This window comes from Bufo gargarizans, chromosome 4, assembly GCF_014858855.1.
Source record: "Bufo gargarizans isolate SCDJY-AF-19 chromosome 4, ASM1485885v1, whole genome shotgun sequence".
Classification (NCBI taxonomy): Eukaryota; Metazoa; Chordata; class Amphibia; order Anura; family Bufonidae; genus Bufo; species Bufo gargarizans.
The window spans coordinates 422,690,630-422,718,434 of NC_058083.1; the positions used below are offsets into that span (position 1 = coordinate 422,690,630).

Genomic DNA, 27,805 nt, shown 5'->3' on the forward strand with positions numbered 1-27,805 from the left:
CTTTGGTTCTTAATGGAGATAAGCTCCCACCAGAGCTACTGAATCTGGCACTGGCTTAGGCTACTTTCACATCTGCGTTTCCTTTCCGATATTGAGATATGTCAATACCCTCAATTTTGTCCCCATTCATTGTCAATAGGGATGGAATGGAACGGAGTCTACCAGATTGCATTCCCTTTTGTTGCATTCCCATGACGCACACAAAACAGCTGCAAGCAGCGCTTTTGTGTGCATCATGGGATACGGAGCAAGACGGATCCGGCATGAAACACAATGTAATTTAATGGTGCCTGATCCGTTTTCTTAGACACAAAAGAAAACGGTGCCCATTGATTTACAATGGTTTTAGTGCCGGATCCGTCTTGGTCATTTTAGAGATAATACAACGGGATCCGTTCATAACGGATGCAGCCCGTTGTATTATCATGACGGAAGCGTTTCTGCTGATCCATGATGGATCCAGCTATTCCCTCTCCCTACCAGTAATACATGTATGCTCAGCTTAGCTGAATGTGGAAGTGTATGAGTTGAGGTCAGAAGGAAAAGCTGTCTAATAAACGCAGTGACAGCATGTTTGATTTATTCTTATCATTCTCTGAGATCCATTCACACAGAAACCTACAGCGCCAAAACACTGCACTTTTCTGTCCAAAAACATCTGTATACAGACAAGGCAACTGAAATACAAGAATAAAATCCAGTCTTTTTCCTGAACCTGGCTACAGTTTTCCTCGACATTTCTGTAGAAAAACGTCTGTATACAGACAAGGCAACTGAAACACAAGAATAAAATACAGTCTTTTTCCTGAACCTGGCTACAGTTTTCCTCGACATTTCTGTAGAAAAACGTCTGTATACAGACAAGGCAACTGAAATACAAGAATAAAATCCAGTCTTTTTCCTGAACCTGGCTACAGTTTTCCTCGACATTTCTGTAGAAAAACGTCTGTATACAGACAAGGCAACTGAAACACAAGAATAAAATACAGTCTTTTTCCTGAACCTGGCTACAGTTTTCCTCGACATTTCTGTAGAAAAACGTCTGTATACAGACAAGGCAACTGAAATACAAGAATAAAATCCAGTCTTTTTCCTGAACCTGGCTAAATTTTTCCTCGACATCTCTGTAGAAAAACGTCTGTATACAGACAAGGCAACTGAAATACAAGAATAAAATCCAGTCTTTTTCCTGAACCTGGCTAAATTTTTCCTCGACATTTCTGTAGAAAAACGTCTGTATACAGACAAGGCAACTGAAATACAAGAATAAAATCCAGTCTTTTTCCTGAACCTGGCTAAATTTTTCCTTGACATTTCTGTAGACGCCTATTCATGTCCTCATATTCAGGGTGAATAACAAAAACAACACACAAACAGTTTTAAGAGACATAAGTGAGTTCTCTGTCTGAAATTAGGATTGCATAAATTATCATCGTGGTATGTCAATTCGGACACCCAGCCCAAATGACTTTGCCATGAGTGTGAGAAGTGGTCTGTCCTTCAGGAATTCAAAGGTCAAACAACTATTATTTCTTGTCACTTACACGGCCCTGTCAGTTTTACCACCATTCCAACACAAGGCCTCTGTCTGCAAAGGAAAACACAGTGGGACCACCTCTATAGCTCTTATGTGGGACACTCTGAGGCTTTTAGAAGTCTGGTTCTGCTCTTTTAAAATATCACTTTATCTAATAAAGTTGATTGGGTTTTGTATGCCATGGATAGAACATGTTCCCAGAACTGGTTTAAGTGACATTTCACATTGTTTCGACACTAGGTCCACCACAGAGTAGCTTCACTTCTGAAAATCATGTTCAATAGATAACTTATGTATTTGCTCCTGCAAGAAAGTATTTATTAAATGTCTTGGCTGCAGAACTTAGGTTTTCTGTTAGGAACACATAAGGTGGAGCAATTAGATGTATATACAATGCAAATAATTTAATGCATTTTGCCTTAAAGAGGTCCTCTCACTTCAGCAAATGGCATTGATCATGTAGAGAAAGTTAATACAAGGCACTTACAAATGTATTGTGATTGTCCATATTGCTTCCTTTGCTGGCTGGATTCATTTTTCCATCGCATTATACATGGCTCATTTCCAGGGGTTACGGCCAGCGCTACAGTACGAATACAAGGTGGCCCAGACTGGAGCTGCTGCCCATGTGCGCACTTCCGCGGTCCCTCCACTTTCTCCTATAGTGTGTAAGCATGGCCACCACTGCTGGATTGTAGGGTGGTCGTAACTCATTGGAAATGAGCAGTGTATAATGTGATGGAAAACTGAATCCAGCCAGCGATGGAAACAATATGGACAGTCACAATACATTAATAAGTGCCTTGTATTAACTCTGTCTATATGATAAATGCCACTTGCTGAAGTGAGACAACCCCTTTAGGCCTCATGCACACGACCGTTTTTTTTTAAGGTCCGCAAAAACGTGGTCCGTGATCCGTGTCCGTTTTTTCGTCCGTAGGTCTTCCTTGATTTTTGGAGGATCCACGGACATGAAAAATTAAAAAAAAATCTAAGTCAAGTTTGCCATTGAAATGATAGGAAAAAACGGACACGGATCACGGACACGGATCACGGACACGGGTGACAATCTTGTGTGCATCCGTGATTTTCACGGACCCATTGACTTGAATGGGTCCGTGAACCGTTGGCCGTGAAAAAAATAGGACAGGTCATATTTTTTTCACGGCCAGGAAACACGGATCACGGACGCGGCTGCCAAACGGTGCAGCTTCCGATTTTTCCACGGACCCATTGAAAGTCAATGGGTCCGCGAAAAAAACGGAAAACGGCACAACGGCCACGGATGCACACAACGGTCGTGTGCATGAGGCCTTAAGCAAAGCCATACATGTGAGGTAACCATTTATAGACGTGTTATTCCAGCACTGTCTCTCCTGATCTTCCCATACACATGTATGCTTAGCTTGGGGGGGTCCAAAGGCCTCCATACACATTACACGGTTAGGCCTCATGCACACGACCGTGCGGTCCACAAAAAACGGAAGCCGCCCGTGTGCCTTCCACAATTTGCGCAACAGAATGGGCGGCCCATTGTAGAAATGCCTATTCTTGTCCGCAAAACGGACAAAAATAGGACATGCTATATTTTTTTTGCGGGGCCACGGAACGGAGCAACGGATGTGGACAGCACACGGAGTGCTGTCCGCATCTTTTGCGGCTCCATTGAAGTGAATGGGTCCGCACCCGAGTCGCAAAAACGGCGGCGGGAAGCGGACCAGAACAACGGCCATGTGCATGAGGCCTAAGATGCACTTTGCGGATTTGACTGTTATACATCTAATGATGATTACCAGGTTCACTCATATTGATGTCTCACATCCATCGCTGTATTCACCAAAAATAGAATCAGATCCTGGAGAAGGAAACACCTTTTCCTTTTGGAATCTTCCCTTTCGAAGGATATTTTACTACATTTGGTGCTATTGATAGTAATACCAATATGATACCTAGGGCGCCAAAGTGAATGAAGCCGTTGGGGGACATTTTATATCATTCGCAGATGAAAGAACCAGTTTTGGTAGTTTAGATTTAGACTTTCTTATGATGCTGAATTTTGAATTTTCATCTTTTAAAGGTGCAGTTTTTGTTAAATTGATCCTGTGATTGTTGGCCAGCTTTAAAGGCATATTCCAGCTTTAGACAACTGTACATTTGACCAGATGTTCACTTCCTAAACAAACTTGGGTACAGCACAATGATTCTCCTCATCCCAGGCATGAACACACCTGGGCGGGTTCAGATGCGCCAATGCTGGGTCATCTACTGGCCAAAGTCTGACCAGCTGGAATAACCCTTTAAAATAAAAAAGACAACCCCTTTAAGATGATATTCTATAAAATATAATGTAACCCGACACAAAATATTAACAGCATTCTGCAGCTAACCATGTACCACGATTGTTCCGTAAAATGGCACTTGCCGGCTCTGCCTTTTTTATTACAATATTAGGGCTCATTCACACAACCATGGTTTGGTTCCGCATCCGAGCCGCATTTTTTGCGGCTTGGGTGTGGACCCATTCACTTCAATGGCACCGCAAAAGATGCTGTCCGCATCCGTTGCTCCGTTCCGTGGCCCCGCAAGAATTATGAGTCATGTCTTGTCCGTTTTGCGGACAAGAATAGGCATTTCTATAAAGGGCCGTCCGTTCCACAAATTGCGGAAGGCACACGGGCGGCATCCGTTTTTGTGGACCGCAAAGTATGGCACGTTCGTGTGAACAAGCCCTTACAGTCATGTCACTTAATGAATCTAAGGCTGCTTTCACACTCGTGTTTGGTGCGGATCCTTCACAGACGGATCCATTCAGATAATAGAACCGTCTGTATTTCAGAGTGGATCCGTTTGTATTATCTTTAACATAGCCAAGACGGATCCGTCTTGAACACCATTTAAAGTCAATGTAGGACGGTTCCGTTTTCTATTATGCCAGATTGTGTCATAGAAAACTGATCCGTCCCCATTGTGTACCAGGACGGATCCGTTTGGCTCAGTTTCGTCAGACGGACACCAAAACATTGCAAGCAGCGTTTTGGTGTCCGCCTCCAAAGCAGAATGGAAACGGAATGGAGGCAAAGTGATGCATTCTGAGCGGATCCTTTTCCATTCAGAATGCATTAGGGCAAAACTGATCCGTTTTGGACAGCTTGTGAGAACCCTGAACGGATCTCAGAAACGGAAAGCCAAAACACGAGTGTGAAAGTAGCATAACTGCAGTTTATTCCATTATGCCATTGGTAGTCTATGAAGGCCACTGGAAATATGTGGATAGACGTTTGTTCAAATATTTTAATATCAAAGATTAACACAGGAAAAGAGCCGGGGTTATCTACTCTATAAGGCTACTTTCACACTAGCGTTCGATCGGATCCGTTCTGAACGGATCCGATCATAATAATGCAGACGGAGGCTCCGTTCAGAACGGATCCGTCTGCATTATTTTTAGCATATAACAGCTAAGTGTGAAAATAGCCTCGTACGGATCCGTCCAGACTTTCAATGTAAAGTCAATGGGGGACGGATCCGCCTGAAGATTGAGCCATATTGTGGCATCTTCAAACGGATCCGTCCCCATTGACTTACATTGTAAGTCTGGGCAGATCCGCACGCCTCCGCACGGCCAGGCGGACACCCGAACGCTGCAAGCAGCGTTCAGCTGTCCGCCTGTCCGTGCGGAGGCGAGCGGAGCGGAGGCTGAACGCTGCCAGACTGATGCAGTCTGAGCGGATCCGCATCCATTCAGACTGCATCAGGGCTGGACGGCTGCGTTCGGGTCCGCTCGTGAGCCCCTTCAAACGGAGCTCACGAGCGGACCGACGAACGCTAGTGTGAAAGTAGCCTAAAGCAGCATACGCAGTGTTCAGGGCAGCAAAGGACTTGTCAGGAAATTGTTACAGACTGCTCCCCACCGGTGGCTCATTCCAGACAAAGTCAGATAAGAGAAGTGTAATGTGATGGCTTTAGTCCATTCTTCCCAAACACCACCTGCTGATAAGCAGAAGGGGCTAGCTCTGCAGGAGATCTGGCAGCTCCTCTCATTCTCACTGTACAGTCATTGCTAAAGATGTTTTTCTGGTAGTTTTTCAACTGTAATGAGGAAGTTCAATGTGAGGAGATAATAGACTGTCTTCTGAAATCCAGGCTGGTGTGTTTATAGATACACCAAGGCATATTTTATTTTTATATATGGAGACAAAAAAAACAAAAAACAAACAAAAAAAAAAACATATATATATATATACAGGTCCTTCTAAAAAAAATTGCATATTGTGATAAAGTTAATTATTTTCTGTAATGTACTGATAAACATTAGACTTTCATATATTTTAGATTCATTACACACAACTGAAGTAGTTCAAGCCTTTTATTGTTTTAATAATGATGATTTTGGCATACAGCTCATGAAAACCCAAATTTCCTATCTCAGAAAATTAGCATATTTCATCCGACCAATAAAAGAAAAGTGTTTTTAATACAAAAAAAGTCAACCTTCAAATAATTATGTTCAGTTATGCACTCAATACTTGGTGGGGAATCCTTTTGCAGAAATGACTGCTTCAATGCGGCGTGGCATGGAGGCAATCAGACTGTGGCCCTGCTGAGGTGTTATGGAGGCCCAGGATGCTTCGATAGCGGCCTTAAGCTCATCCAGAGTGTTGGGTCTTGCGTCTCTCAACTTTCTCTTCCCAATATCCCACAGATTCTCTATGGGGTTCAGATCAGAAGAGTTGGCAGGCCAATTGAGCACAGTAATACCATGGTCAGTAAACCATTTACCAGTGGTTTTGGCACTGTGAGCAGGTGCCAGGTCGTACTGAAAAATGAAATCTTCATCTCCATAAAGCTTTTCAGCAGATGGAAGCATGAAGTGCTCCAAAATCTCCTGATAGCTAGCTGCATTGACCCTGCCCTTGATAAAACACAGTGGACCAACACCAGCAGCTGACATGGCACCCCAGACCATCACTGACTGTGGGTACTTGACACTGGACTTCAGGCATTTTGGCATTTCCCTCTCCCCAGTCTTCCTCCAGACTCTGGCACCTTGATTTCCGAATGACATGCAACAGTCCAGTGCTGCTTCTCTGTAGCCCAGGTCAGGCGCTTCTGTCGCTGTTTCTGGTTCAAAAGTGGCTTGACCTGGGGAATGCGGCACCTGTAGCCCATTTCCTGCACACGCCTGTACACGGTGGCTCTGGATGTTTCAACTTCAGACTCAGTCCACTACTTCCGCAGGTCCCCCAAGATCTGGAATCGGTCCTTCTCCACAATCTTCCTCAGGGTCCGGTCACCTCTTCTCGTTGTGCAGAGTTTTCTGCCACACTTTTTCCTTCCCACAGACTTCCCACTGAGGTGCCTTGATACAGCACTCTGGGAACAGCCTATTCATTCAGAAATTTCTTTCTGTGTCTTACCCTCTTGCTTGAGGGTGTCAATGATGGCCTTCTGGACAGCAGTCAGGTTGGCAGTCTTACCCATGATTGCGGTTTTGAGTAATGAACCAGGCTGGGAGTTTTTAAAAGCCTCAGGAATCTTTTGCAGGTGTTTAGAGTTAATTAGTTGATTCAGATGATTAGGTTAATAGCTCGTTTAGAGAACCTTTTCATGATATGCTAATTTTTAGAGATAGGAATTTGGGGTTTTCATGAGCTGTATGCCAAAATCATCAATATTAAAACAATAAAAGGCTTGAACTACTTCAGTTGGTGTGCAATGAATCTAAAATATATGAAAGTCTAATGTTTATCAGTACATTACAGAAAATAATGAACTTTATCACAATATGCAAATTTTTTGAGAAGGACCTGTATATATATATATATACACACACACACCTTTTTTTAAGTCCCCCATTAGTATTGCAGTCTATGGGAGATTTACTATATTCCTATAGAGCCCTGCCACAAGCAGGGCTCCATAGGAACATTGCTGTGGCAGGCCCCTGAGCCGTCAGAAGGCAAGAGGCTGCCACAGCAACCAAACAGCTACCTTAGGCCGAGTTCACACGAACGTGTGCGATTCGTGCTTGTGCTGCGGCCCGCAAATAGCAGGCTGCAATGCACGGTCGCTGGCCGTAGGTCAGCCGCATCGGATCGCGGACCCATTCACTTTAATGGGTCCGCGATCCGCCCGTTCCGCTAAAAGATAGGACATCTTTTTGTGGAATGGAGGTACGGGACGTAACCCCACGGAAGCACTCCATAGTGCTTCCGAGGGGTCCCATCCTGTGCGGCCGTTCCGCGATTCCGGATTTGCGGACCCATCGAAGTGAATGGGTCTGAATCCGTGATACGGCCACAGATCACACGCGTTCGTGTGAACTAAGCCTTAATCTCATGTCCTGGGGAAAGACTGCTCAGATCAGTGTTATCATCAATCACAAACATTGCCTCTGTTTGCTGTGTAAAACAGCAGGCACTTGGTGGCTAATGTGCCTGCTCAGCTTCTGAGCGGACGCCATGTTTAAACCATGGACTTCCACAATACATGTATAGCAGAGGTCTTGAATGTCTTAAACAGGATGATTTATACCCGGGGCTATTATCAGGAACGAGTATTCAAACAAGCATTACTTCCCAATATTTGGCTTAATATTCTAACAGAGAGAAGGCACAGTGTGCTGGTGCCTTCTTAAATAGGTCATCAGTTAAAAAATCTTGGAAAACTCCTTTAAGTAGTTATGTGTCTTGGAGTTTCCATTTGCAAAACATAAAGGAGTAAGTAGTAAGGTAAATTGAACAAACTATGTTAATAGTTTATAAATTAGCTCATATTCTTGATAGTGAGGATATACTGGCAGTAAATGGATCTGCAGAAGGACTTTTGACAATGATGCAGTCTTGAAATCCTACTGTAACAAACAATTGCTAAGCACTTACTGTTGTGTCCGATAGCTGTCAACATTGTGACAGTAATTCTTGTGATCTTAAGACCATCGGACAAGAACCTTTCTATGAATCTAATTGAAGTTGGTTAGCCAGGTGGTCTTTGCAGTTCTGATGTCCTACCACTTTTCTGTATCCGCACTTAGTATGAATTTACATAAATATATTCATCTACTTTGTGATGATTTATGGTTATACTAAAACAGTTTTATAGATTTTTTTGTTATGACTTATTTTTGGAACAATTATAAGCTTGACATAATAAAAATTATCTACTATAAAAACTTTAAATGTGTCGAGAATGTAAAAACCTTTAAAAAATAATCATTATGGTTCACATTAGATCCACTGTATTTTTTATTTCATTTTTACAAGTAATGGTGGCCATGTACATTAGATATTAATATGGGGCTGAGCCACACCTGGGCGGCCAGTGATAATAGTCATGACGTCACTAAAGGTCAGATCATTGCTAATGAGCGTTCATAGTAACGCCTGTTATCGATGATCTGGCAGTGAAAATGCACTGTCGATTACCCGATGAACAAGAGAACCTTTCATTCATCGGGTAATTGGATCATTTGTGCAGCACAAAAAATCCTTGTTTCCCGGTGGCAGATCGTGCTGTGTAAAGTCTGTATGAGGAGGAGCGATGGCATTAGCGTTCTCTGCTGCCGATACTCTGCAGGAGCTGGCGGTCTCCTCTGCTAGCGATTAGTAGATTGTTGGGAAGGAACGCTTCTTTCCCGACAATCTGCTTCTACATCGTCCCATGTAATGGGACCTTAACCTGTGGGAAACAGTGAGAAGGCTGCAGCGTTACTGCCAGTGCCACTGCCTTCTCAAACAGATGACCGGCAAGAGTCCTGGTTGTCAGAACCCCATCATTCAGATGTTGATGATTTATACAAAGGATAGATCATCAGTAATCAAAAGGTGTAGAACCACTTTAAAGGTGTTGTGCCACAAAAAATATTCTACCATTTTCAAACCAGTACTGGATATGAAAATTTTTGAAATAGCATGCAGTTGCAAATTTAGTGTAGTCACTGTGCTATTCAATAACATGTATCTGTATAGCACCACCTGCTGTTTGTTCTTTTCCTTCCCTTTTGCCCATGTCACTAAGGTGGTCGCACGTTCTCAGTTTAAATCTTCAGCTGTCACCAACTATATTTTCTGTTAGAAGCTGTGGCAGATATAGGGGAAAAGCTACAGCAGAAAGGATACACCCCGTGTGAAAGAATATGCTCCTTGTCCTTGAGCTGCTGGCCTGAAATAAATCTAGCAGAACAATGTGAGCAATGAATTGTGAGATGTCTGGTTCCATGTGAGGTACAGGGCTGGTTCTAGCTTTGTTTCAATCATAGCATAACCCCTTAAAAATAACATTGGACCAGGATGCTAAATACGTTCTAATTCTGTAATATATTGTTATGAGTAAAAGCCAGTTAGCATTAAAACTGATCCAATAATGTTTACATTGTTTGATAGACTATTGTCCACACAAGAACTTCCATGACCATGCTTATGATATGCACATCAACTATTTATCCATGAAATGAAATCCAAAATAGACTCCACTGAAATATGCTTAGAGTCGGATGGTATTAGCTATCCAGTCTTGTGCCTTTGTTTCCGATTCTCAGTAGTGTGCAGTCTTTGAGTCTGCAGATGCTTATCTGATGTGAAGTACAACGGACTAAAAGGACCTTCTGCCTTCTTGCTACATAGGTCTTTCAGCTCACCTGTAACAGTAGCACCCTGTATCATTGATGTGAATACATTGCTAGGGTTACTGTGGTGTAAACTCCATGGCATTCTTCTTGCTCTTGCTGTTGGAGTGGTTTGGGAAATATTTATGGAGGTATGTAATGTTAGACCTCCCCAGACCACACAAGTCAAGGGGCTGAGGTCTTCTTTGGCCTGTCAGCACTTAACCTATTCAGCTGACATCCCAGCAGGGAGGTAAGGTTAGCCTAAGTGTGCTGATTAGCACTGGGGGGCCACTTTATGTCCTACTGTTCTGAGCCCAGTGATCATTAAGTGGCTTTCATGTTGCATGAGGAGGTGTTGCCAACATAAAGGGGCAGGGGTTGACGTTGACATTGAATGGACTCATTGAGAATCTAAGCTTTACACATTGCCTTTTATATTCTGACGGATGTCTAGGGACTTACTGCTGCATAAACTGAAGAGATGAGTGATGAAGCTGCAGTGAATTACTTTTGCATTTTTTTTTTACTTTTTTCTTTTGCTAAGTCCTAGGTAAACATTACAATGCTGTTTATTTCATGATGTTTGCTTCAATTTCTTTTATCATGTTTTTTATTTCTTGTCCCATTTTACACACGTTGCCATTTTTGTCTTGTAAATGTCTAGCCTGTGATTCTTCTATAAACAAATCAGATTTATAAATGTTTTAACTAAAAATAGACTTTGTGAAATATTTTACTGCATGAAAAAACATTGCTTTATAAAACTCAAAGCCAAGATTTCAGGAAAGTCAAATTCCTAGTCTCTCTGTGTGACTAATAATGACAGCTCGGCACCTTGCTGTACAATTAAAAGGGCAGCATGAAGTGTGTACACTGCTTCAAAGCAAAAATCCTGCTTCCTCCTCAATACTCATGTGGTTCTCACCAGGTTTAAAGCGCTGATGTCCAACCAGCATTGCTTAATTAAACAAAGTCAATGCTGTTTGTTCAGACTTACCTGTTCCGCTTCTCTGGAGAAATGATGCCTTCCAGTCATGAAGTATTAGCCATAATTAACGGGGTTTTCCAAGATTTTAATAGTGATGACTCATACACAGGATAGGTCGTCAGTATCTGATTGGTTTGGGTCCAACAGCCAGGATCCCTGCAGATCAGCTGTTTGAGAAGGCACCATCGCCAGTCTTAACAATAATTACAATAACATTTGTAAAGCGCTTTTCTCCCATAGGACTCAAAGCGCATACATATGTCTCAGATCAATGCAGGGTTGCAGGCTGGACTGTGTTACAGAGCAAATACAGGTGTTCATAAATGCCAGACTAAACAGGTGGCTTCTCAGTTTGGACTTAAATGCTTCCAGAAATGGGGATGTCCTAATTGGGTGTTGCAGGGAGTTCCAAAGTGTAGGGGCGGCATGACAGAAGTCTCTGTCTCCAAAGGTTTTGAGGTGGACTCTGGGGGTGATCAAGTTATTAGATTCTTTCGATCTAAGATTGTGGGGGGGGGGGGTGATGCAGTTGCAGCAAGTCCTTCAGGTATCCAAGGGTCAAGGATCTTAATAAAGCTCCTGCGTTAGCGGAGGCGCTGTCCTCTTCATAACTTCGGCGCATCTAGCACCAGTTCTAAGTGTAAGACAGCTTCCGAGGGACCCATTCATTTTCAAAGGGGCCGGAAAAGATGCGGACAGCATACAGTGTGCTGTCCGCATTCAGCATTTCATCCGCGGCTCCGCAAAAAAAATAGACCATGTCCTATTCTTGTCCTAGGAATCCTTTATTAAGTGCTGGCGATGTGCGGCATCGGTGTTTTGCGGTCCACAATATGCACAGCTAGACACACCCCACCCCCCATCTTCAGCAGACTGGGTTCTTCAAAGGCCCAGCTCCACCAAAAACCTGGGCTGGCCGTGGGGAACAGGCACCCACCCTGCTCTTTACCTGTTCCCAGTAAGAACCGTCCCGGACATGCTGCACCAGCAGCATTCGCCGCTGTAACAGCAATGATCCGGTTCTTACTCCACCGAGGCCAGGACCTCTGGTGGCACGTATCGTCCGTCCATTATTATCCTGGTGACTCTCCTACAATAGGCAGAGTAATGCTTCAAAGCTGACTACCAGGTTTGGAAAAAGATAGATTATTTCCTTCATTCTGTTGTCATGGAATTCAAGTCCCAAAATTCACACTCCCCTAACGCTACTGCCATGTATTCTTAGATAGTAGTACAGTATGTTGTTTAGTGCTAGACACAATGCATTCGTAAAGGGGAACCAAATAAACTAAAATCTTGTTACGTTTTGTTTTTTTAGCAATTAATTACTATTTTTACTAACCTGTTTAATTATTTTACCAACTGATTTGAGTCATCGAGACCTTCTGGCTTTTGATGGCTTCTAGAACAGAGATGTTTTCAGCAGACCACTGCAATATGACTTTGACATCATTCCCTCCTTGACCTGACTTGTTGGGATTAGCAATGATTGACACCACTGGCTCGCACACGTGTGCTTATAACACGTACCGACGTTGCTTTTGTGTTTATTTTTTTGTCAAAGCAAAATCTTTTTCCAACCTATCTTGTTCTATGTCAGAGCATTCGTTTCTGGCCTTCCATGTCACCTAGGAAAAGTCACAATGATTTATAAATCCATTAAGCACCAACTGCAGTGTGAAAAAGGAGCCGGCTACAAGCTACTCCATTATAACTTGGACGTCCTTGGATGTCCTTGGTAAATAGAAAATAATTGATGAAAATGTAAGTTATTAATAAGTGTGAAAATAATTTAGCTTGAAGCGAATTGCAACACAGAAGTGAAAACTGTTTCATATACTTAGGCCTGATTCAGATGGCCATTCTGATATAAATCTGCAACAAAAACAGATGTTCTTTCGTGCGGACATCTGTATGGTCAAAAAAATAGATAAAAAACCGCAGTACTCCCAGTCTTGAATCCAATTTTGTGTTAATTAACACTGAAAAAAATAGCAACTTTTCGACAGCTATATAGCTTGAAAAAGACTTTGCTGTCGAAATGTTGCTATTTTTTTTTGGGTGTTCATAAACACAAGATTGGATTCAAGACTGGGAGTGCTGCGGTTTTTCATCTATTTTTTTGGCTACCAAGGGGGGGCCCTCAGGTCGGGGCCTGGCACTGCGAGCACCGCCGCCATTTTACACAGAAATCGACTAACAAGTGGTGCTCTCCTGTCTTCACTTTGACGAGGACATCTTTATGGTGTCACTTTTTTGTGCACTCATACACTTCAATGAAATGGATTTTAATACGGACAAGAATAGTGCTTTCTGCGTGGATATTTCAATTGAACCGGTGACTTTGATTGGTCCTGTGTTAAGTCTTTTGTGCGCATGGATGTAAAACACTGAATTATCATGGGTTCTGAATGATGCAGTAGTCACAGATACTTATTTTCCATATCTTTTGTGCTTTACCAGAGGAACACTATAAGGCTCTTCAATAATGTCTTAGATTATATCACTTTGTGATAGGGAAAATCTAGCACTAAATTTATCAAAATGGAGCATGCGGCAAGGTAAATTTAGTATAATTTAGCAACTTTTGGCATTCAGTGAGCTACAGTCACGATTAGTCTTGCAGTCATTGGTTGCCCAGGTGAGCATGCCCTACTGCGTGCAACTGGCCAAACTGGCTGAGCCGCTTGGTATAATCTGTATACATCAGGATCCCACAGACTCATCTGTATGTAAAAGACATACAAATTGGCGTCCATACAATTGGCAGAATAGGCGTATCTACCAATATGTTTGGCAAGACTGAGGTTCCCTATTTAAAGGTCCAGGATTAAAAATATGGTATTGCTGCTTTCTTCTAATAACAGTGCCACACGTGTCCATAGGTTGTGTGTGGTTCCCAGCTTAGCCTCATTCACTTCAGTGGAGCAGAGCAGCAGTACCAGACACAGCCCGTGGATATGTTTGGTGGTCTTTTTCAAATAAAGCAGCCATGTATTTCTAATCATGTACAACCCCTTTTATCCCATTTTCCCACCCAATAATTTATACACAGTATTACATGTTATGGCACACATCATAAGGATGAAAATCCTATAATTAAAAGTGTTTTTCAGCATTAGACTACTTATGGCCTATAAATCGTGATAGCCCATCAGTAGGAGTCTCTTGGCACCTCCGTTGATAGCTGTCTGAACGGGACTGTGGCCTCTTTATTGTCTACAATGATCTGTCTACCTGCATGTCATCTACTTCGTAGCTTCCTCCCACAGCCTTTGCTGCCATCTGTAGTAAGTAGGCATTGTACTGGTAGATGGACCAATGTAAACATTCAAGAAGCCGCAGCATTGGGCAAACACTGTAACTCCTTCAAACAGCTGACTGGCGACCCTCACAGATCTGATATTGATGGCCTGTCCTGAGGATCGCCATATGATATTTTGATCTCCGTAAGATATCTGTACCCTCAATGTTACCTCCAGCTTTGTCTACGATAACTTACCTCCAGTCTTAGAAAATTGCAGTGTAGTTTGTTGGGATTATTTAGCAGGCTTATAGTAAAAAGGGATTGACAATGCTGCAGGAACATTATGTGGACAATACAATATTCCAGAGGGCATGAACCGTTTTAATATTAATAGAGCGTTGCAGGCTTGCTGACAACAGAGTATGCATGTGCTTTGATATCAGCTTCATAAGAACCCTGCAGAGTAATGACACTGGAGTCTGAAGTCCTTCAGTTAGAATAAGGGCAAAATGCTGCATATAGCAATTTATTTCATGTTTTTAACATTTCATTATTTAGATCAGTAAAGTGCCAGATTGAGAAAATGGCTTTTTAATGTATCAGTGGATATTCTAAAAATTATAATTGTAATTCTTATATTTCCTTTTCAAGGAGATTTTGCTTTCAATTCATAACACGAATTGTATTAATTTATCTTTTCCAGGACCCATCCATCACTACTGGCATACACGACAAGCTTCAAGTGCCAAACACCATCCGAAAGTCTTGGAATGAGAGAGACAACCGTTGTGATATATGTGCCACTCATCTTAATCAGCTTAAACAGGAAGCTATCCAGATGGTGACATCTTTGGAGCAGTCTGCCAATGTTGAACACTATGATGCCGCTTCTCCAGGATCTCCTCCAGGACATTCTAATATTCCAGCATTAATGGGTCCAAGACATATGGGAAACCTTCAGCCAAAAGACTGGGTATACATGCCAAATCCCTACACCACACCTAACTACCCTGGCTTTGTGCCCAACAAACATGGTGGTAAACCAAACAGTCTTGGGCTCGCCAATGGACAAGAAAAGAAAAATGGGTCTCCTTCACATCAAGCCAAAGTCAGCCTACCAGTGGCAACAAGCCCAAATAATGGCAACATCATGAATTCAGTAGCTGTTCAAGCTCATCAGTACCTTGATGGTACATGGTCATTATCAAGAACTAATGGTGTGACTCTGTACCCATACCAGGTAAGTCTTATTTTTGAGTATAGTAATGTTTGAGATGCTTTATTCATATCAGTGGTGGGAAACCGTTTTGCCGCAGAGGGCCATTTGGATGTTTTTAACATCTTTTGTGGGCCATACAAAATTCTACGCTTAAGAATTTGACCGCTATATTTGATCAAACATATAATTGAATTAGGGGTATGTTACAGAAATTGTGCTAAAAAACTGTATTCTTGCATTTATATAGTACAGACACCATTTTCGGCAATTATAACAGTCTAATTTTTAAGTTGAGAATGTTATATATTTAGTTATTTTTTTCTTTATTTGGCATTAATGGCAGCCAAGCTCATCCCAGAGGGGTCCACCTAGCTATCATTCCCTTTGCCACTGTCCCTGCCTCTGTCTTCGCAACTGTCCCTGCCTTTGTCCGTTTCTCAGCCTCAGATCTGCACCCACCTCCATCAGCCTCAAATCAGAATCCCCAGCCTACATCAGCCTCAGATCACACCCCCATCAGACCCCCCAGCCTCATATCACACCCCCATCAGACCCTTGCTAGCCTCCATTAGCCTCAGATCAGTCTCCATCAGACCCGCAAAGTTTCCATCAGCCTCAGATCAGACGCCCATCAGACCTCCCAGCCTCAGATCAGACCCTCCCCAGCCTCCATTAGCCTCAGATCAGTCTCCCATCAGACCCTCCTAGCCTCCATTAGCCTCAGATCACAACCCTATTAGACCCTACAGTCTCAGATCAGACCCCCCCACCCCAGATCAGTCCCTCTACAGCCTCCATTAACCTCAGCTTAGACCCCCATCAGACCCTCCCGAAGCATCCAGTCAGACCCTCCCAGCCTGCACCTGTTCAGATCAGACCTCTAATTAGACCTCAGATCACACATATAAAAAAAAAATTATAAGTAAACTTACCTTTCCAGCTCCGGACGGCTCTGCCGCTGTACTGTGACCTGATGGCGCACAACGTCAGGTCATAGTGCACACCTACGTTTACTACATCCAGATACTGTACGTGTCAGGACACAGAGCGGGGCCTGGAAGAAGACCAGGAAAGGTCAGTACAGTGAGCACAGGACTGTTCCTGACCTTCGCCTGCCTCCCGCCTTCCCCATAATGGAAGTGGTCATTAGCATTTGCATTATATGCTCTGTAATAGGGACAGGGAGCCGGGGGCGACATGAAATTATATGGGCTGTATGTGGCCCATGGGCCAGAGGTTCCCTGCCCCTGATGTAAGTGATCTAAATTAGATAACTTTATATTGCAGTACTCCATCGGACACTGATGTAGTTCTTCTACTACTAGCTTCATACATGTTTATTTTAATCCGTCTATAACTTCTTCAGGAAAAGTATGAATAAGGCAGGGGCTTTATGGCAACTTTACCTGTAACAGGTATGTAGCTACATAACATAATGGAATTGAGTGGGGTCACCGCATGGCCCCAGAATGACGAAAAGTCCAGCAAGCAACTTGTGTGTTGCTTCCAAGGTCGATGTATAGTCCAGTCCCACCATTCCTCTTATCAATAAGGTGTATCTCTACATCTTGACACTAACTGGACGGTTTGAAACTATGTAGAGATACACTCCATTAACAAGGATGTATCACTTGTCAATTTATGTGGACATGGGGGACTGATAGAGGAACATAATACAGAGTTGTGAGAAAAAATGTTACAGGATTGGTATTTCACGGGGTATCTAAGTGCAGTGGCCCCTCAAGATACAATGGCCTCAGGTTACAATATTTTCAACAATTGCCTCATAATCAGACCCATCCAATTGAAATGGTAATTTTTCTGGTAAAACATCAGTCAAGTACATTTCCTGCAATGCTCTTTTCCTGTGTCAGGGTCAGCAGGGGATACCCTGGTGGAGGGCAGCTCCATGTCTTTTTTCTGGTACGTGCATACTGTAAAAGACCCTGAAGAAACTAATGTTCTCATCATAGAAAGTGATTTATAGCTCCAGCATATATTGATGAATGCTATATGTAAGGACTTGCTTTATCTGTCTCAGTTATCTGCTTATTTTTCTTAAACCTTAATTTTCTGTTATCTTGGGATGCATTTTGGGACTTTGGAACCAATTACCAGTTTTCCATAGTGATATGGCTCAGTTACAGTGGTTTCAACTTACAATGGTCATGCTGTAACCAATTAATATTGTAACTTGAGGTGGGACCTGCACCTTTTTGACAATGGTGACATATCCTAGTGATATGCCACCAATATCTGATGGACCAACCCCTTAAAGGGGTTTTCCGGGATTTTAATGTTGATGACCTATCATCAGTATCAGATCAGCGGGGGTCCGACACCCGGCACCCCGCCAATCAGCTGGTTGAAGAGGAGGCCGTACTCTGTGCTAGTGCTTCCCTTCATTGTTTACCAGCTTGCCGTCAACATTGCAGCGGTGAGCGGTGTAATTACAAGAAGTGTCCCATTCACTTCAAACAATTAGGCAGCGTTGGTACAGCGCGTCGGACCCCCGCTGATCTAATACAAAAAGGTATACTGCGGCACTCTCATGTCTTCATAATTCCAACGTTTAATCACCAAATCACAGCGACGTTTCGACCAGTGTGGCCATTCTCAAGCAGTGTACACAGTAAATGAGGTACAACATTTATCATTTATAATTTGCTTAATTGTATCATGTGACTGGTATTAGAGGGTATAAATGTTGTACCTCATTCACTATGTACACTGCTTGAGAAATACCACACTGGTCAAAATGTCGCTGTTATTTGGTGATTAAACGTTGGAATTATGAAGACATGAGAGTGCCGCAGTTGACTTTTTTGTATTTGCTGTATTGGGGGTTCTACGGACTGGCGCCTGACACCGCGGGCACCACCACTGAAGGATCCATTTTGTTGTGCTGCTACATAGGATAGGCCATCAATATTAAACTCTCAGAAAAGCCCTTTAAGGCTGTATATCCATCGGACATAATATGCAGCTAAAAACTCTTCGGCTAAATCCACATGATTTACATAAAGATTGTTGTGGATTTACAGAAGATTTCACCCTGTGCATTGCAATGAGTGAAATCCGTAATGGAAAAGCGCTGCATAAATTGACATAATGTGAATTTTAAAGGAAACCTGTCACCTGGATTTTAGGTATTGAGCTGAGGACATGGGCTGCTAGATGTCTGCTAGCACATCCGTAATACCCAGTCCCCATAGCTATAATTATATATAAATATATGTGTGTAAATGAGGCTACTAACGTTTCCGGAGCCCAGCCACGCCCATTGTCAAGGAGCCAGACACCACCCCGCATCCTCCGAATCTCCTCCTTACTCCCCGACGTCACAAAGCTAGAGTGCTGTAGTCTTGCGATGTGCAAGCTAGCGCATGCGCAGTGTCTGCATAGTATTCCTTCGCTGTGCTGGCATCAGCCTCAGGAAACGAATTGCGCATGCACTAGCTCGCGCATCGCGTGATTATGGCGCTCTAGCTTTGTGACGTCGGGGTGCAAGGAGGAGATTCAGAGGATGCGGGGCGGTGCTGGGCTCCTTCAGTGGACGTGGCTGGGCTCAGAGTCAGAGCTGATCTTATCTCTGAAGTATGGAGGAGACAGGACTCATCTCAGGTTCAGTTACATATCTATTAAATCATTTTTGGGACACAATAAAAGCACAGATAGCTATGGGGACTGGGTATTGCGGATGTGCTAGCAGCCATCTAGCAGCCCATGTCCTTAGCAATATACACAAAATCCCAGTGACAGGTTCTCTTTAAATCCTCACTGCAAACGCAAATCTATGATGGGCAGTCCGCTGGGTTTCAGTCCTGTGTAGAAATACCCTAAATGTACATGCATACATTCATTCCAATACTAAGGAGGTGTCAGAGAGGTGTCAAATGGGTACATTAGGAAAAGCAGATATGTTTAAAGTGTAACTAATTCTGGAGAGAAGAAATGAGGTGACACAAAGCATAGCACTAGCATTATACCGGGAAGAATTTGTCCACCCAACAAGTATGGAGAGAATATTTTTTGTAAGATATGTAAACTTTAATAAGTGACCTATAAACTTGTGAAAAAAGACAGATCAAGGTTTCAGTAAAGGTTGAAATGGTTTCGCACTAATGTGCATGAAATCATATAGTACAATGTTTTTTGTCTAGTATATCAAGAGTTTCTGTCAGGATCCAAACGTTCATGAGAACAATCCTAATCTGGTTTTTGAGGATTTGTGTTGTGGCCTCTTAGAACATGCCATTGTCAAGCTGATTCTTGATTACCAGTGATGCTGGCTAGACTGCATGGCTCCTAGTGTGGGCATCCTCCACTTCTGAAACGTGTGACTTCCCATCTTCCCAGACTTCTCAGAAATGGTTGAGTGCTCTGAAAACTAACCTCTTCTGTCTTCTGAACGCGTATCTGTGTCTGTGTGTAACGCTATACAGCATATAGGTGAAAAAGGAAATAAAATAAAACTGACTTCATTTTGTTATAAAAATAGCGCATTTCATTCATTACACTAAATTTATGCCCAGGGTTCCAGATCCAGTTTTGGAAGCCAAAATTAGGAGTCAATCAAAAAATGTTTAAAAAGTATAAAGGACAAATGCTCCTTCTCCTTTTTTTTTTATTCACTCCTGGTTTGGGCTTCACAAAGTGCGTAAGAAAATCTGACCATGTGGCCGTACCCTGATGGTTAAATGGGTTGTCTGGGAGTTTCATACTGATCAGTATCTGAATGGTGGGGGTCTGACACCCGGGAACCCTGATGATCAGCTGTTTGAAAAGGCACCCTAGCTGACAGTAGCGCTGCAGCCTTCTCCAAGCAAACCAAGCACGGAGACGTCCATTGCACAGTGGCTGTGCTTGGTATCACAGCTCAGCCCTATTCACTTCAATGGGGCGCCTAGGCCATGTGACCGATGAACATAAGTTACGATGTCTAGGAAAATCTGAAGAAGGCTGCGGCCCTACTGGGATGTGCTGCCTTCTCAAACAGCTTATCAGGGAAGGTCCTGGGTGTCAGACCCCCACCAATCAGATACTGATGACCTATCCAGAGGATTATAATTACTAACCTAGGGGCCATTTTAATAGGCCGACTCACAAGAAGATGATCAGGGATGAATCGCTCCATCCCAATCATAGCCTACTTCGTTCATCCCCACACACATTCACTGTTTGTTGGCAACACATCCCTGTTTGATGTGCTTCTAAATAAAACTATCGGGGTCATTTATTAAACAGAAATATGCCTAAATTAGTTATATTTCTGGTGCAGATTGCGGGGCAAAGGTCCTTTGAGCCGCAATCTGCAACTTCTTCCCGCCCATGCCAAGTGGGCGCGGTGTGGGCGGAGAAGGGGATGGCCTGGCAGGCCCGTCTCATTTGTCATTTTCTACGCCTGTTTTAGGTGTAGAAAATGGTCTATATGTAAGACAGCAAAGAATATGTCTTATATTAAGAAGCAGCGGTGGATCCACTGAAGGTATGAAGAGGCCTTCGCCTGCTATAGGGCTTATTAAGACCAGCGTCTAAACCGGCGGTCTTAATAAATGTGCCCCAATGATATTATGTGCCATATAAATGAATGAGTCACAGATCAGGCGATTGGCGCACATGTACATGGGCAGTTACCAGTAACGTTCATGGGAACATTTCTTCCTGATAATTGGTCCTTCCCTCGATTTTAAAGGGACTCTGCCAGCAGTTTTGACCATGCTGAAATGCTTACAGCACTCGGTAGGGGCTGGGGTGAGCAGTACAAAAATACCTTTTTATTATCATGACTACTGTCAATATGAATTTTTATTCTGCCAGATTCTACCCCTTAAGTGCAATGGAGGTGGAGCTTCACTGTGAAGTGCTCTCTACATTGAACTGCATCACATCCCCTGCCTTCTGCTTTAAAGGGAACCTGTCATCAACGGTATGCTAACTTCACTGAGGGCAGCATAAAGTAGTTAAAGAAACACTGATTTCAGCGGTGTGTCACTCATGTGCTTAAAGTAAGTGGTTGCCGAGTCCCAGCATCATAATCATCACAGCCTGGGCCTGGAAAAGAGTTAGGGATGCCTCAGAAGAGTCATTGTTATTCATGAGTTCCTGCTCTCCCCGCCACCTGCTGATTATTGGCAGTCCACTCCTAAGGAGAAAACTAAGGAGAACACTATATCATCAGCAGGTGGCAGGGAGAGCAAAAGCTCTTGAATAACTATGACTCTTCTCAGGCTGTCGTGACTCTTTTCCAGTATCGGGCTGCAATGATTATGATGCTTGTTCTCGACAACCACTTATTTTTAGCCCATTAATGACACACCACTGAAATCAGAGCATCTGTCACTACTTTATGCCGCCTTCGGTGAGGGCAGCATAAAGTTGACAGGTTCCCTTTAAGTTGTGCTTCACAGTGAAGCTCCTCCTCCAGTGCACTTAAAGAGCAGAATCTTGCAGAGTAAAACTTCATATATTAATCATGATACTGAAAGCTCTACGTAATGTATGTTTGTACAGCTGTCCCCAGCCCCTGCCTAGTGCTGTTATCAAGCTTAGAACTGCTGAGAGAGGCTCTTTAAGTGAATAACCTTTTACAGAAAGTGCATTTATTACCTACAGACAGCTGTGGCGGACCTGTAACCTCTCCAGACGTTTCTGATTTAGTAACTGCTTGCATTCACCATGACAATGTCAGACTTTGCAGGGACACACCCCCAGCTAGTAACACCCAGCTGGACCTTTATTGCAGACTGCTAACAATTAATTCATAACTTCTAGTAGGAATAATAAAGGAATGGTACATCATAGAGATATAAGAATAGATGCTCCAGAAGTGTTATTACATGGGGAATGCATGTAGTTACTAAAATACACATATCAGGAGAAGTGACCCTACTTAAAGGAGTTGTCTCATCTTAGACATTGGCGGCATAATGCTAGGATAGCAACAGGTCAGAGGACCCACACCTATCTCTAGAATGGGACCCCCTGAAGTGAGCACACATGCTCAGCTGTTTTCAGAATTCCCATAGCAATGCACTGTGTACCCTTCTTTCACATTCGAGGGCCCTTTCTGAGCGGTGGGACCCACACCTATCTGGGTCCTAGTGGAATGCCATCAAAGTCTGAGATGATACAACCCCTCTAAGGTTTGTAGAATAATTTAGTATTCTTAGTTTTCCTTTCCAAATGAGGCGAAAGACTCAGAAATTATGAATGAGCTGTTTCATGGACATAGAAGTCTTTCTTGCATGGGACGTTGAGTTGCTTGGACAGCTGGTAATTAGATATACAGCCTCTACCGAGTCATAAGGCGTCAGCTGACCTCATCCCCGCCACGGAATCAGTCAGGTTTTTGTATCACAGTAAATTAGCTAATTACGTCTCAAATGTGTTATCCCATTTTTATCCAAACTCTGAAAGGGATCAAGAGGGGGAAGTGGAGCTCATTTTAAATTCGAGACTTTTTCGTTAGATTTTAGGTTTTAATTAGTTTAGCCTGATTTGATCCCGTGTGACATTTTGTTCATGCTTCATGAAAAGAATAATTACATTAATATTTTCCCTTGGGATAAAGTCAAGTCGGGGCTGGAGGTTTTGCAGAGTTGGTTTTGTTAGGTTAAAGCAGTAAGCTAATCTTGTAACTGGTTAAGTCACATATCCCAGTGAGAAGAAAGCAAATGATGGCGACTTTTCAGGAGTTGGGTGTTATTCAGATTGTCACCAGCCTTTATGTAGTTATCACCATGGTAGAGTTTGCTGGGAAATTAATATGTGCCTCTTTTTCTATGCAGCCATCACTGCAAACATGCAATGCAGTCTTTGAATAATGCAGTCATCTATTTAAAGGGGTTATTCAAGACCTATAATGCCCCCCCGTATGCCCGAGCACCTCACACAGATTGTACTTACCTCTCTCCCTGGCACCGGCGTCGCTTCTGATGCCGGCATGGCCACTGCTGCTGCCTGTCGCGTGGATCAAAACATCCGGCGTCGGGGGTGGGGCAGCCAGTAGCAGGCCGCGACAGGGACGAGCCTCCGTAGCGTCACCAGCGATGCTAGGGAGGCTCGTCCCCATCCCCGCCTGCCATTGGCTGCTCCCCCCGACACAGGATGTTTTTATCCGTGTGCAGAAGAAAGGAGAAGCAGTGGTGGTGCGGGGACGGGGAACTGGGTAAGTATATTACCGGTGAGGGGCCCAGCACATGTGGGGGGGTTTGAGAAATTGGATAATCTCTTTAAGGTCTGATTGTTATTGATGGCACTAAGGATAAATCTTTATTTTTTATAAAAGAATACAAATGTATTGATTACTGTTATGAGAAAAAAATAGAGCTGTATCGCTTTCATAGATATATTTAAAAAAAGGGTAAAAGGGTTGGGAAATATGATGAGTTTTAAAAGCGAGAAAAAGGAGATGGTCCAAGGAGTGCACAACAATGGTGGAACTTTTATAAAAAGGTAAGAAAAACGTCAGTCTCAAATAACCTTAGATTAATAGAATTTCATATTTTGCATCGCCTGTATTATACCCCTGCATTATTACTTAAAATTGATCACAGAAGGGGCAACAGATGCCCAAAGTGCCACCTGGAGTATGCAGATTTTTTTCCATCTGATCTGGAGATGTCCCATAGTCCAAAATTGTTGGTATAGTGGATTTGAGGAGATGGAAAGAAAACAGCTACAGAACTTCCATTAACCTCAGAGGTAGCAGTATTAGGTCATCTATCTAAATGAAAAAATTCAAAATATGGTTAAGAGGGTTAATAATAGCACAACTCATTATTGTTAGATGTTGGAGGGGAAACGGGTAATGATAAGAATGAATTGGGAACAGATTTGGAACAGATGGACATAAAGTTATCGTCTTTCCGAAATTCTGGACAGGTGTGCTATGGAATTAATAAAGTACATAATAAAAGAAAAGATGTGATTCATCTGCAGCACGTACAGTGTGTGTCTGCTCCTATATATTAGGTTATTATGAATTCCCTTATTATGGAGTGACTCCTATAATGAGGGAATTGTAGGTTCATCTACATCAGTGGCACAAAAAAAATTCTGGTTCAAGAACCATTTCAACACTCCCAAGTGCTACACTAAATTTAAAAAGGTGTGTCTGATGGGTGGGGGGATCACTTTTGGAATTCCTACCTGTACGGAGAAACATAGAGAAAGCCGAGCATTTCACAAATCCTAGCTAAAAACCAATCTGCTCAGAGTGCACACTGCCTGCCCCAACTTTACTTGTCTCTCCTCATGTAGCTTGAGCCGACCTTGATGAATTGAACTTGACACTTCAGAAATTCATCCCAGCCATACTGACAGAGGAGTTGCTGACTCTGTATACCTCAGGAATTCTCCTTGTCTGCCTTCATCGTCTTGCTTTGTATTCTGTGTAACTCTATCGTGAAAACAAAGATGATTTCAAGTACATTTTGTCAAAGGTTAGGAAACTTTCCCATGTCTTGGCATTGTTATGTAAATTACCATATAGCTAACATGGACTAAGAGAGGAAAGTGCAGAATAACTGCTACTTGGGTCTTATGTGGCTGCTAGTTTGTTTGCACTTTTATTAGTATATCTGTATATGAAATAGTCTCTATGTTCCCCATCATTTTGTCTGTTATCAGTTACATGTTAATAAGTAAGGAAAGAGGACAGTAATGTCTCCACGTGAAGCAATTACATGGAGAGACCTGGGGGTAGTACTATATTGTCTACAAAACTTTGTCCCACTAGGGTGGCATCCACTTAATTAGACTGAAAGGTACATGGATGGTGGTCACCAAGGTGTCACATCTAAAACTGTTCACGTATATCTAGGTCAGTGATGGCGAACCTTTTACAGACCGAGTGCCCAAACTGCAACCCAAAACCCACTTATTTATCGCAAAGTGCCAACACGGCAATGTAACCTGAATACTACAGTCCAATATAGTATATCTTCCATGTACTTTATCATTTAGCTATAATAGCCTGCCTGCATTCAGTGCGGTGCCTGTGCTGTTCATGGCGCGCCCTGTGCTGATAAATGGCAGGAAAACTCTAAGGCATATTGGTACACCGTAGATTTTTCCAGGGTGCGGGTGCCCACAGAGAGAGCTCTGAGTGCCGCCTCTGGCACCCGTGCCATAGGTTCGCCATCACTGATCTAGGTGGTCGATAATAGAGAAATACACTTCATTGGAGTTTTCCATTGAAGGCCATTTTTTTAAAATAACATTTTAAAGAGCTGTCTAGGACATTTAAAACTTGGGATAAAAAAAGTGGATGTGATAAAAGTACTTCTCACATGGAACATCCCCTGTCACTTCAGCGCTACCACAAGTCTCTGTTGCAAATACCTGAACATCACTATAGCAGCCTGTCACTATCCGGTGAATGTCTGCAGTGGTCATGTGTAATCATTACTACAGGATACCAAAGGAGACTGGCAGTGGGGAATTTTCCAAGTGAGTTCTATTTAAATTGTGTATTGGAAAGGTTCTCGACAGGGAGGAAGCATCCAGTGACCATTCCAGAAAAACTGTTTTAATTACTGTCACGGACGTACCGAGACATACAGACGTTCCTGCGACAGGTGGCAGGAGATCTGTGAGACTGGCAACACGTGGTTTGATCTGACATCTTTTCCTTTTGGATCAAATGACGTCTGTGTTGTTTCTGGTGCTTGCCACACCTTCTTTCCCCAGGTGTGGCTATTGTGGTCATTTTGCCTTCTCTATTTATAGTTGTTTTTCCCACTATGCTTTGCGGTTTATAGCTTCTGTTGGACTTGTGGTTAGCCTGTGTTTGGTTCTCGGCTGAGTTCCTGGTGCTACCAAAGCTTCATTGTATTTTGTTTATATATGTGTGTGTTGCCTTTCCCTGTTGTTTGTCATTAGGCCTGAGGGAGACTCCTGTTCGTCCATTCCTTTGGAGGAACAGGTAGACTCAGTCCTGACATTAGTTCCAGGGTCCTATAGGACGAGATAGGATTCTAGGTATCCGGTGTATGAACTTGCCTACCTTTTGGGCCTGTTCATACTAGTAGTCTGTCAGGACTGGAGTTAGGGTTTTCTCTGGAAGGTGTCCATTTTCCTTCCCTAGTTTCCCGGCCTTATTCCGGTAACCCCTTTTCCCTGCTGTGCTTGTTGTGGTGTTTTCCTCCCACACACGAGCGTGACAATTATGATATAAACAGGAGTGTACACATATCTCATTCGACCCCATAGCAAAATTTAGTATGTGCTCCCCTGTGGATAGGTACAGTTTTGCTGAAAAATCTTATAGTACATAGTTAAAAAATAGACTAAGATTGACACAATCTGTAGCATTCCACAAGAAAGCATTTAATGGTACAGATAAGCATATGGTCTACATCTCTATAAATGATTCTTATTCTATATTTGTCAAGGAAAAGCTTCATTTACCTCAGCATAATTTATGTTGACTCATTTCGATGCCTTCTGAATTATTTAATGTGCTACATTTATATCCTTCCAAAAATAAAGGTGACGATTGGATAATGAAAGGTAGATAAAATGTGCAGAAATGACGTGATAACTCTTGTCAGCACTCTTGTCTGGTGATGCTAGATAAACCAGATAAACACTTTATAGTCGGCAAAAATGTAGACTCCAGTTGATGTGCAGAAGTCTAATGTCAGGGTGGTGAATGATACACATTTCAGCACGCTATGACTTTTTTTCCTTTTGCCTGAGGAAAAGAACTAATTCTAAACCTTGACAGGAAGGAAATGTCTTAACTTACAGTTACCTGTTATATATGTTTTTTACTGCTAATCCTTGGCTGATTTGCCCTGAAACCACATACAACCTGAGCTGTTCTTGTCCTGAAGATCGTGAGGACTGTACAACTATTAGCTGCTTTCCTGAATAACTATTGCCACGCCATATGCAGACTAGGATAGACTTTAAATTCCTTCCTCCTCCAAAGCATATATTTTTTATCCAATCCTTATTTTTACTTCTTTTTCCCCATAACGCTTCATTTTATGGTTGAGGACTAGCTCTGATTTATTACATTTGTAAAATTACTCCAAAATGTTCTTCTCTTTTACCAGCACCAACAATCAACATTTTATAGGAAGGAGGTGCACCATTTTTTCTTTTAATCCTGGTATCAAGGTCATATCTAAGCTTGAAATTGTTGCCAATGCTTGGTAGCTCCTGCTATACATGTATTTTTCTTAGTATACACTGTG

The 27,805-nt window shown here is 42.7% G+C and overlaps 1 protein-coding gene across 1 annotated transcript in view; it reads left to right on the forward strand.

Annotated features, from left to right (window-relative positions):
• Positions 1 to 27,805, forward strand: part of KIF26B (kinesin family member 26B) — a 338,734-nt gene that overhangs the window by 127,152 nt on the left and 183,777 nt on the right. The window contains exon 3 of the mRNA XM_044290742.1: positions 15,081 to 15,617. Coding sequence (XP_044146677.1) covers positions 15,081 to 15,617 — 537 coding nt within the window. The remainder of the gene's footprint in view (positions 1 to 15,080; positions 15,618 to 27,805) is intronic.